Source organism: Triturus cristatus, chromosome 3_2, assembly GCF_964204655.1.
Source record: "Triturus cristatus chromosome 3_2, aTriCri1.1, whole genome shotgun sequence".
NCBI classification, from domain to species: domain Eukaryota; kingdom Metazoa; phylum Chordata; class Amphibia; order Caudata; family Salamandridae; genus Triturus; species Triturus cristatus.
Genome location: NC_140584.1, coordinates 1,026,043,031 through 1,026,056,043, shown reverse-complemented (window position 1 = coordinate 1,026,056,043; position 13,013 = coordinate 1,026,043,031). Strand labels below are relative to the sequence as shown.

Below are 13,013 nucleotides of genomic sequence, written 5' to 3'. Positions count from 1 at the left end.
CGTTTCATACAGTTACAAATTCTCCACAGAGTATATTATAACATATCCCTACACTACAAAATGGGTAGAGCAAGCACCCAGATGTGCCTCCACTGTCATACGGTTGAGGCCACATTCCTTCACACGCATGGGTCTGCCGTAAGGTGTCGGAATATTGGGAAGGGCTAACTGGCAAGCTGGAATCTGTATTGCCTGGAATGCCCGCTATGATCCTAAGTGCTGGGCGGGCTGCGAATGGTTCACTGTACATACTGAAATACAACTGTGGGTGTGGTGTGGGGTTAAAGCGTTTATGTTTTCTGTGTTATTTTGCAAAACTAAATATCTTATATGCTTTTTGTTTTTTTTACGTTTTCATGTGAGGGAGAGTTCTCACAGTTGTAGGACTAGAGTTCCAAGGTTTGTGAGAACAACCCAAGAAAGAATACTTCAGTGTCCCCTTTTGTTTTTGAAGTAAGGTGTTTACAGGCAGAGCGAGGGAGTGCATTTCAGAGAGCACATGAGTGTCCTGAAATGATTAATTTGAAAGGCAGGCTGTTCACATAACCCCGATGAAGGGCACTTGGAACTATGCAGGTCAACATGAATAAGCTATCCTCAACCAGAAGCAATTTGTGAGTGACCAGGACATTGGTTATATGGTGTGATCTTCTTGCAGCTTAAAGCAGTAAGGCAGCTGGGCAAGTTTTAAACGAGCTCATATGAATTTTGCAGATGCCAGACAGTAATGAGCTTCTTTAATTGAATTTCAAGAGGACCAGGTATTGACAACTGTTCTAAAGTCTTCTGCAGTGATCACAGACTTGATGATTCAGAGGATTCAGATGTTAAAGCATGCCCCTCTTGCTAAAACATCTATGTTGGTATGCCGGTTTGCTTTTATATCTAGATTCTGTGTTTTTAGCGATTTATTGCATGCAGCCAAGTAGCTTCATTTAATGCAGCCATGCTTGTAGCTGGGTAGAGAGATAAAGGGAGAGAGTAAAAGGAACTCTGATCTTTGGTGTTTCAGTTTGAGTGGTGTGCCGAAATCCAAGCCGGAAAATCCTATGGTTTCTGTGCAAGATCTGCTATGTTCTCTGGTAAGGAGACTTTAAAGTAAAGTTGTGCACTGTTGGCATTAAGATGAAATTAAATGTTTTCCTTCCAACACATATACAAATCGAAGAGAGTAGGGGAGAGGATGGTGCCTTGGGGAACTCCTACTTGAAGCAGGCAAGTGTTAGATTAAGTTTAACCTGGTGTGTGCGGTTCACAAATTATGATTTAAAATAATTCAGAACTATGATATCGATTTTCGTTTTTCTAGGACTTTTAGCAATAAGGCATGGTTTTCAGTAGTGAAGTCACTATCGATCAGGGAGGACAAGGAAGTAAGATTGGTCTTTGCAGTGTGCTGTGCATCCCCATCAAACTACTTGCAGCATTGCCAGCTCAGTGCTGCAAGAACCAGTTGTAGCTTGTCTTATGCATGCCCAGCTTCTGAGGGACACAGGGTTACCCTATTGACTTCATTAGGCATCCAGAACTTAAACATGCCTGGGACTAATTCCGCAAGTTGTTATCTTAGTTGACCATTATTCATTGTTTTGAAGTGTAGTTTTTAAACATTTTAGCTAGAAAAGGGAGGTTTGATACAGGGCAGACGTTATTCATATCTTCGGGGTTTGCACCAGTTTTCTTGAGTTCAGCAACAATATACAATTTTCAGGCAATCCAGAGGGCCATGTTCTATTTGAGAGGTACTAATACCATAGGTCAGGTAGGAGGGTGAGGGACAAGCTCAAATCTCCCATTATCTTTACTGGTATAGGATCAGTCATGTGAAAGAATGGACTCAGAGCTGCGAGGGTCTTAACCAAGTCCCTGTGTGTTAGGCTTTAAATGACAGGATTGGCAGAACACTGAATGCCCAGATTCCACACCCTTTACTAAGAACACTTAACTGGTGGGCTACGCTGGCGTTCATGATTGCGAATCGGAACATTGCGCAATTGTAGGGGGCGGTACAGCCACCCGGTCTGGGGAAATGGAAGGAGGATTTAGACTGGTGCATTTGGAGGGAGAAGGCGGTGTATGTGGCTAGGGGTTGTCCCGAGTAAAGTGTGGGGAGCTTGGAACCACTACAGAGGAGATGTGTGTCCCCCACCAAGCAGACTAGCTGCGGATGAGGCTCATGTAACCCCCTAATCAACAGGATACTCCGTTGGACACATGTATTGAGATGTATAATTTGTGTGCCGATTGTAACTGACTACGCCTGCCAATGTCTATATGCTGTTTGACTGCCGAATTGGTTTAAATAAACAGATCTCTTAAAAAAAATAAAAAGAACACTTAACTGGAAAAATGTTCCACCAACATATAACAGTGCCCACAGCCAGATAGGTAAGGTAAAAGGTCGTAATATCAAACCCTGCCACCCAACAAAAACCCCACCAAGCCCTATCTAATAAGGAACTGCACAAGCTCAAGATAAAAGCCTGTACCCAAGGCTCCCAAAAGAGCCAAGAGGCAAAGAAAATGGTGAACACTTCTACACACAAAACATTCACATTAAATTAGTGAGTGACTCAAGAGAAGTGTGTCAGTTTTTTTTTAGTTCATGCTCTGACATACTTCAAAGTTATAAAAATGGCCTGAAACAAGGAAAACTAGTTTTAAAAAAACCTATTTCAAAGGATGCAAAATGCATTAAGCCCCCCAATTAAGTTTTAAATACGAACATGCCAACATACCAAAAAGACCAGCGCTGGGAAGTGACACAGGTTGCTCGGAAGAGGTTTAATCTAGGGTATTATATAATCCCAATAGGGAAGCATATTAATCTTTATTCAATTTGTTGTAGTTTCCAGGTAGCAGTGATAAGTCTACAGTGATAAGTCTATATTACAGAGGATTGTTTATGTTGTTTATATCAAGAAAAACACTGGCGTGTCTCATCACCACTACTGTAGTACATCACAACTGCACGACCATTCACTTCTCAATGACAGCCCCAACGGACCCAACTACATACCTAAAACAGAAGCATCAGGAGGCACCAGTTCCCCACTGCCAGAGCGAACAAGCTCCTTCAGCACGCCAGCATCCCCAGATACATCTTCCATGCGCTGTTCCAACCTCTGGAATAGTGACTACAAAAGAAGAGAATATAATACAGTTCTTTAGTGTGGCTTTCTTTTGAAATTATAAGTGTGTCACAACATTGCATAATGTAGAAGAATATAAGCAACTTTATAAAGGAATTAACCAGGGGGCAGCATCAAACAGGGCTTAACATCCCCCTCCCCCGCACATACACCCCAGCAAAGGAAAATCTAGATTACCAATAGTTGCTGAAGCAAGACTGGGAAATAGCATCTGGAATTATCGCTTAAAACTGAATAGCCCTTTCAGATCCATTATGGAGGACCATGAGGCACGCAGGGTTTCTAGGTGTTAATAGTGGTGGGTTGATGTTATTTGCCTCTGACGTCTCTGGGCCCATCCTACTTTGGCTCTGGAAACTGGGCCAAGTACATCTCCTTCAGCACTGGACTCTGTGGCAGCGATGGTTAGCATTCATAAGCATCTCAAAGAGGTAGTGTGGAGGTGCTCAAGTTCATAGCTCAACAATCACAACACAGTGCTTATAGTGTCAAGAAAGTAAAGTACTTTAATGCATACTAGAACAGAATACTACAAATAATAACAAGATGCAATTTATTGTTCTTGATTATCTCAGACACTGCAGCATCTCTTAACCCCAACCTTCTCCCTTGATCCATGCTCGGTTCACCCCAGGTCTGGGTGGACCCCCAAATATATGGGGTACAAGTGAGTAGTGTGATTATTGCTCAGGTGCAATTAGATCACTCCTGCAATCAGTGCACTCAGTATTTAGTTCTCATTCCTAACAGACGGAGTATCAGTTCCTGGAGTATCCGTGCAGACACCCAGCTCTGCCGCACACTATCACCCTCTCTCTTGAGAGGTTGCGCAGCAGCGTAATCTAAGAGTCCTGATTCATCTGAAAGGTCCACATTCATGCAGCCTGCCTGGCTGAAGCAAAAGTGGCATTCCTTGGGCTTTGTGGCCCCAATCGGATCACGTGTGAGTGTCACAGCAGCTGGGTTCCTCAGCAACAGACTCGGGTTCAGCTTCGGCCAGCTAGTCATGATATAGGAATATGTAGCCCTGCACAGGCTAGCAGTTGTAGCCATGTATATAACTATCAATAGTCGCAGCCAGCAAACCATTCTGGCCAGTAATATCGGGCCACTGGCAGATCACACTGGGCAGTTTCGGTCACGCTCAGGTTGATCACTCCAACATGCAGTCACAGCCCCGATAAACACAGCAAGTGGCTCCCTTAAACATTTATTGACCTCTACACAAAAGAGTCTGCAATCTCCCCCCTCTCTCCTACATCTACCAATGACAGCATTCCGGAAGTATAATCAGCAGATCCTTAGTACAATGCATAATCGAATTTCCAAAGGAGCCCTGCTCCACTCCCTTCCCTTCAGTGTCTAGGTCTCCTCCCTAAAGCTTCAAGAATGTCAGGAATACACTTCCACGGTCCATTTTTTCAATGGAAAAACAACCTCACATTAATTTTGTGCAAAGGACAGAACTGGGGTATCCATTACTCTGTCTTACTCATACATGTACTGTGTAGCCTACCTACAGAAACACAAAATATACACCAAGGATGTCACCACCAGGAACTAGGAAAGCGCATAGAAAGGAACTTAACAAGAACGTGCCAGTAGGCCTCCACTCTACCGACGCAGATAAAAAATAAAGTCTAGTCACAACTATGTATTCAAAAACATGGTACATTGCCAGAACAGCCCTCTGTATTATACCCAGGTAGACCTAGACAGTAGTCTATTATCAGCCAGTCAATGAGGCTTGCTTGGTGCGCCATTCCATGTCACAGGACAAGTCCAGGACTTTCTCATGTCAAGATATAGTCCTGGGCCTCCGCACATATAATACATAGGCGTGATGCCGGGCTAAAAATCCAAAACCAGGATACCAGATACATGCAGTCAGGTCCTCAGGGCAGGGGAACTCTACTACACAAAATGAATACATTCCCTTACTAACAGACACCACTCCCAAATCATACTACCAGGTACCTTACTCCAGTGCTGGAGAAGTCTGGTTGTTGGATTGGCAAAACAGGAGGAAGAGTCCACTTGTTTACACAGGATTCAATTCATTCCAGCTTTGTGCTCCAACATGAAATATAGGCCTAGAAACAGGATAAACCATCTTAGCAATTTTGAGTAGTTTGCGATCGGTTTGTACCATAAACTAAGTAGCAAACGGTGTCCACACTACAGCAAAGCATTCCTTTTCAATGGCCACCCAGTTCTATTCTATAGGACCTACGACTAGTAAAGGTCACCAGACGTTTTCTACCCAAGTCATCAAGTTTAGCCAGCACTGCTCCAACTTCCTTATAAGACACAGCCGTCTGTACTTGTTGAGTGTAGGCTGAGGTCCTCAGTACAGGTACAGCGCATACTGCTCTCCTCAGGTCCTCAAATGTTTGACATTCCTCAGCCCTTATTCCCAACTTGGCCTGCTTTTTGGATGCCAAAGTGGTCAATAAAGCAACTACAATCCCATAGCTTAGCCACGAACTTCCTGTAATAACCAATAAATCATAGAAAGGTTCTCACTCACGTGTGGGTTGTGGGCATCTCTCACTCGAACATCCTGGATGCTCAAGGCAGACTCAAGTGGACTGTCCCACTCGGCATTTTGTTGCCTTGATGATCAGTTTTGCCCCCTGTATTCTGAACAACACCGGTTCTACATGCTTCAGGTTATCCTCTTGTGAACTGCTAAATGTTGCAAGGTCATCCAGGTAGGCCACAGAGAAGACTTATAGCTATTCTAGAGCATGGTTCACCAGGTGCTGAAAACTGACAGCAGCATTGTTTAACTTAAGGTGCATTACTCTAAACTGGAATAATCACTTTGGCATGGTCCTCTCTTTGTCACTAGGTCCTGACGCAATTTGCTAGTAGCCACTGTTCAAAGCAAAGGTGCTCAAGTGTTTTTCAGCACCCAGCCAACCACAAGTTCATCCGTTCTGGGTGTACATCTGTCTTAGTGACTTCACTGAGGGTCCATACAAAAGCACAAGTCTGTGGAACCTTTCTTGAACAGTAACACCACATGGCCAGCCCACGGACTATAGGATCACTCCATCACCCCATGACCAACATCTTGGCCACTTCCGTCTTAGTGCTTTCCTGCATCCGGTTGGACATTCAATAGACAAAAGGGATAGTCTGCCAGTGAAAAGCTAGACTAATTCATGAACACAGCCATGTGTCAACCCTGGAATCAGTGATATAAGACAGGAAAATTGTTCCAGTATCTTGGTGCACTCCCTCTGCTACTCAGGCATCAACACTGATGCAAGCTGTAGCCCCTCCACAGATCCATCAGGAAGAGGCTGTATTCCTCAATGTTCTCTGCTGTAGCCATGTTTATTGTGCAATCTCTCCAGTGGTAAGCTTCAAGCCAGTTCACTTGGAACACCCTTGTTGGTTCCCTTGGGGCACCTGTGTCTTCCAAGTAGTTCACATAAGAAACCTTTAGCACGATCTTGTATGTCCCACACTAGTATCCTCTAAAGCTCTGAAACAAATAGGCTTCAGCACCAATACTACCTGTCCACCATGTTACCAAGTTAGCTTTGCTTTCTGGGCATATCACCCTTCATCAGCTCTTGCCTTGCTTCAAGGTTTTTCTTTGCCGGATTCCTGATTTGCACCTTCAGCTTCCTGGGACCACATATCCACCACATCCTTCTGAGGTAATTAGAAATTTCATTCCCACCCTTCTCTGATCAAGGTGACAGGGTCACACATTGGGTACAAAAGGACCAAAACCTACCTCCTTCTTTGGAATTTCCCTGTATGCAAACAAGAGACATGCCAGGAGATGACTTTACTTCCTCTTGAGGCTCTCAGGACTGAAGATTCTCGGTCACCATGCTCTTAATGATCTTATTGAAACTTTCTACCAACCCATTAGTTGGAGGGTAGAATGCCATGGGAATAGGTAGGTCATACCAGTACACTCACATCTCTCTTATATACGAGGGGATAAAAAAAAAGGTTCCAAAGCCAAAATCTTTGGAAATCTAACCCTAGAAAAGATCTCTAGAAGAGTTCTAGTTTGTAATCGTACTCCTGAGTGGTACGTCTGGCTATCTGGTGGTATAATCCACCACAACCACCATATACTTACTGCTTTCCTCCAGATCACAGACATAATATAGATGCATGTAATATCAAAATACAAAACTATCAGAAATTAAGTATCGTTTACAAAAATATCTGAGAACACAAATATTGTAAAAAATAAAAATAAAAAACGATTTTAACTTATATGGGAAATAAAAATAGTTACCTTTAAATAAACATATCAAAAATATAAATTCAAACAATATCGACTACAATATCGGCAACATAATTATTCATTATTAAGTTGTTTAAAACAAACATTTACATAAAACAATTACTTCAAATAAACCCCAAAAATGTGACACACATTTGGATAAAATAAAAGTATATTACATCAACAAGATATTTTCTATCCAATCCAAAAAATTCTATCTAAAATTTTAATACAACCCCCCAAAAAATTACAATAACTGCAAACATTTAAACACCAACCTAGATATTAATTTATATATATAAATAAATGTTAAATCCAAGGATGCGGCACTCGGGAAAGAGATTTTCAAAAGATATATTTATTAGCAACACAGCTCAACCAACGCGTTTCAGCCACCAAGGCCTTGCTCACGGTCAGTAAGTCCTTTCTCTATTGCACCATTTATACGCCCACCTGGCCTCAATGTGGCATTGTGGGAAATGTAGTGCAGTGAAAAACAAAGTTGTATTTTTATCCAAAAGGAAACTTAATTACGACTGTTATATAACAGGAAAGGGCACTTTTGTCTAAATTATGGTATAGTACCAGACATTAAGTATACATATGGTTATAAAGTCATTTGCTAGTAGAGAGACATTCAGTATCATTAGTATCCTGATGTATCATAGTCTTGATTACATCCTTATGTGTATGTATAGTACAATTGTCAAGAAAGCGGCATAATAGATATAGAATGTAAAAGTTTCAGTGTACTATGTTTGCAGGAGCGGGAGAGACAGAAAAAGGCAAGAGGAGAAAAAGAACAGAGTAAGAGAGAGAGTGGATCCTAATTAGGTTCATCGGAGGGCAATGAGTTCATCATGTTACAGGACGTCATTCTAAGTGTACATAAAGTTCTTCGTCATTGTTCATGCCTCTCGGGGTCTTGGTTTTGAGTTTGATAATATAGCGTGATTCAAGCTGACGTAGCTTCTTGATTCTATTGCCACCTCGTTCGTTCGCTGGGATGGTGTCAATCCCATAATAGCACATTGATCGCCAGTTCCCATTTTGGCATCGTATCATGTGTTTAGCAGTTGCATAGGAAATGTCTTTGTTTTTAACTGCTCGAATGTGCTCAAGAATACGCTTTTTCAGTGGGCAGATGGTGCTCCCCACGTATTTCTGTCCACATGTGCATTCGATGACGTAGATCACAAATTTGGTGTTACAGGTTATTCTTGTCCTTATAGTTACAACATTTCCGTTAGGCTCTGTAATGTTTCTTGTGTTTTTGCCAATCTTACATGCCTTGCATGAATTGCATTTAGTAAATCCATTTTGTTTTTCTGTTAGCCAGGTGGTTTCTTCTCTTTGTGTGAAGTGGCTTTTGACGAGCATGTCCCTTAAAGACTTGGTTTTTCTGTATGTTACAATTGGTTTAGTACCTACTAGTTTACCTATATCTGGATCTTTCATGATTAGGTGCCAGTGTTTTCTGATTTTACCCATGATGGTACTGCTCTCTTTGCTGTAGGTAGTAATAAACCTAGGGATTTGCTTTCCGTCTTCAGGTGTTGGTGTCATTTTGGGTATTAAGGTCTCCGCTCGGGTTTTGTTATCGATTCTCTTTTTATTTTTCTTGAGAGTGGGTTCTGTGTAGCCTCTTTGTTTAAGTCTTTCCATAGATTCATGAATTTTGATTTCTGCATCTTCTGGTTTTGAGCAGTTGCGTTTTAGTCGCATAAATTCCCCATATGGGATACTGTCCAAGAGGGGTTTAGGGTGGAAGCTAGTTCCATGCAGGATACTGTTTGTTGCTGTTTCTTTTCTGTAAAGGGTCGAGTGGATCTGATCGTTCTCAATGTAGATCAAAGTGTCCAGGAATGGGATCTCTGACCTGCTCATATTGTATGTAAAGGATAGGCCAGTCTCGTTGTTATTTAGTTTGTCAAAGTATTTTTTGAAATCCTCATCTGTGCCATTCCAAATTAGAAACAAGTCATCGATATAACGGACCCATAGTATGATCTTCTCCAACTCTTCCTGGTTGTCTAGGTTCCACGCTATGGTTTTTTCCCACCATCCCATGGTGATGTTAGCGTAATTTACAGAAAAGGAAATGCCCATGGCTGTTCCACACATTTGTTTGAACAGTTCTTTGTTGAAGCAAAAAATATTATTAGTGAGACACATCTCGATCATGCTGAGAAGCATTTGTGTATGTTTCATTTCTGTGATTTTTCTTTGTCTCAAAAAATAATTGCATGCTTCCAAGCCCACCTCATGTCGTATGGATGTGTATAATGACACCACATCTATGGTGATTAACAGAAACTGGTTGTTCCAAGATATACCATTCAGGACACGTAAGAAATCTCCGGTGTCCCTGATATAGGAGCTCATGCTACGGGCTATTGGGGCGAGAAAGTGGTCCACATATTCTGATATGTTTTCGTACATGGAGTCACATGAAGATACGATCGGCCTACCCGGTGGATGATTCAAAGTTTTATGGATTTTAGGCAGAAAGTATATAGTTGGGATGGTCGGAAATTCATTTGTCAGGAATTTCAGTTCGTCTTCACTGATTAAATTTTCGTTATGCCATTTAGTTAGTTTTTCACTCAAGTCCTTTATCATTGCATTCATAGGATTAGTAGTAATCCTGTTGTAATTTGAGGTGTTGTTCAACTGTCTATATGCTTCATCTAGGTAGTCTTCGGTGTTTAGAAGTACCGTGTTGCCGCCTTTGTCCGCCGGTTTTATTATCAGATTTTTATTTTGCATCAGATTTTTGATTGCTTCTCGTTCCTTTTTGCTCATGTTTTCTCTATGGGTGACATTCCTGGTATTGGTGATTTTATCCAGTTCTTCAATTACTGCCTCGCTAAATTGGTCGAAGCGGTTCCCAGGTGGTAAGACAGGGCAATACTTTGATTTCTTCTTTAGCCCACTGTCTGGTCTTTTGTCTGTTTCTATTGACAGATGTTCAAGAAGTTGTTCCTCAGTCATCTCATCATCTTTTAAGTCATATAGGAGGTCAAAGATATTCTTCAAATCAGTTGCTTGGTCAATGCTAAGCATAGGTTCCAGATTTAAAGTAGATTCGTCGTTTAGTACTTGTGCACTCATAATCTCTTTGGAAGCTCTGTTTGCATGGATTTTAGCAAGTTTCAGTTTACGGATATATTTATACAAGTCTATCCTCACTTGTGTATGGTCAAAATGGCTTTCTGGGCAAAAGGATAGCCCTTTGTTCAATGCGGATTCTTCCTCGGGTGTAAGTACATATTTGGAAAGGTTGACGATCAGGTTGACATTGTGTATTTTCATTTTCGATTCCGTAATGGATATTGCCTTTTTCCGCTTTGCACGTCGGGTTTTTCTGGTGCTTGTGAGGGGTGTTCTCCCCTTCCTCGACCGCGATTCTGATTTCTTTTGCGGCCTCTATACACCAAAAATATCAAACTACATATCATACAAATATAAAACCTAAATTAGCGTTTACCATAGAAGTACTCAACTGATAAAAAAAAATTACAACTAAAGTAAACCAAACAATAAGATAAAACTATAAACAAATTTAACCAATAAAATCAAACAATGAAATTAACAATATAAAAGGCACACTCATTTAATTAAATACTTCAAAAAGGACAAACATTGCAATGTGAGGAAACTGCCAAAATCTCTCACCAGACTATAAAAGAAAAATATTAACCCATCTCAACAGCTACGTAATTATGTAAGTAAATCTTATATTTAAACTAAAATGTTACCAACTAGTACATTTAAAAACATAAAATAGCAAATAAATATTAACACACTCTGTAACTTCTATCTCTTTACAGAGACTTCCTAAAAGAAAAAATCTACGACTTGAAAACTGACAAAAAACAACTATAACAAACCAGCAAAATATATATATAAAAAAGTATTATGTAAACATAAATTAATAAAGTATAAACTCACAGAAATAACAAGCAAAAATAAACCTAAAGACCTCAAACTCTAGAAACTACCAACAAATTAACAATGAAACTAAAACTTGCATTTGTTTTCCATCCCAAAAAATTGAAAGCAACTGCTCCACATTAGAACACCCCCAACTGAAAAGTTGCAAAACCGTGTGAAACATCTAAACAGAACATGCATGTAAGTATATTAAATAGAAGTAGTTGCATTTTTTTTCACGGTCATAACAAACGTGCAAAAGTTAAAATATAAATTTATAGCATAAGGGGTTGTCAGTGGCATGGGTATCGAATGCGAAAACGTTTCAGTATCCCCATGTAACAAGAAAATAGTAATTTTATGGTGCTTCAGAGGGAAAGGGTGGCCACTTGCAACCTTAGGATACGTTAAGGACAAATCCCCCATCCTGAACAAAATAATGAAACCCCCAAGCAACACAACAATCAAAGAATCAGTACAAAAACTGTTCTTGTTCCTTTGTCTTTTTATTATTTCGTCTCCACAGGAGGTGTTAATCATTCATGAAATTCAGTATATATTCCAATCAATCCTGAAGCCAACACGTGTTTCGTCACTGGTAAATAAACCAAATATACTTCATCAGGACTCCAAAATTATTGATAAGCAGTAGTCAGTCTGATCCAAAAAACTATCTTCATTCTTCAGTCATTTTTGTTGAAACATTTTTTTATTATTTTTCCAACACAACAATACAGCAATCAATTCTCACCCCCCACCCATTCAGGAAATACCCACATTTACCAGCATTTCCACTCAACCGTCCCACCCGATCCCTTCCCCCCCCCCACCCTCTGTCAGTGTGCCCCCATCTACTACCCCTTTCCCACTCTCGACGCATTCCCTCCCCCTGGTCAAGGCAATACAGGGGCCTCACCTCTCCCTAAATCAACAGGACCTTCCCACTAGCCCAGTCCAAAGTATAGGCGGTCAGGGCCCGCCATCCCACCTCAACTACTCCCCACTCCCCACTACCACCTCCCCATCAGACTCATTCCCTCCCTCCCCCGACTCAGACATATCTTCATTCTTCAGTCATATAAAAAAAAGGGAGTATGTCCTCAAATACTTTTGAAGTACGTCAGATAACCAGTTAAAGGGTATCATACACGCTGAACCGCAGGAGTACTCTCTGAGCGCACAAGGATTATGGACTAAGGGTGACATATTCGCTTTAACCGGATATCAGACGTACTTCAGACGAATTGAGAACGTACTCCCTTTTTTTCATGCAAATGAAGAATGAAGATTGTTTTTGATTGAGCCCGACAACTGCATATCAATAATTTTCACTGTGATAGATCTGTATTTTAAACTCCTTCCGAGGTTTTCATCCTACTGGATCAGCTTCTGGATATGCAAACATTTTCCATCAGGGGCTTCATTTTGAATGCAATATGCATCTTTACATTCCCTCTAAAGCACTAGGGTCTTGGTTGTAGTTTCAGGCTTTATGTCTAGTTATTCAAGTGCACAGGCTGCCAATCTAAACTTCTCATGGAACACATTATTGTCTATGAAAGTCTAGGAGGAACAACAATCGTCCATCGCTTTAATGGTCTGGCAATCTGAAGTGATTTTACAACTAGACACAACGTTTACATTATTTTTTATCTTAAAAACAT

The 13,013-nt window shown here is 40.9% G+C and overlaps 1 protein-coding gene across 2 annotated transcripts in view; it reads right to left on the bottom strand.

Annotated features, from left to right (window-relative positions):
• Positions 1 to 13,013, bottom strand: part of FKBP6 (FKBP prolyl isomerase family member 6 (inactive)) — a 209,775-nt gene that overhangs the window by 173,350 nt on the left and 23,412 nt on the right. For both annotated transcript variants that reach the window (XM_085646937.1, XM_085646938.1), the window contains exon 2: positions 3,020 to 3,137. In XM_085646937.1, coding sequence (XP_085503063.1) covers positions 3,020 to 3,137 — 118 coding nt within the window. The remainder of the gene's footprint in view (positions 1 to 3,019; positions 3,138 to 13,013) is intronic.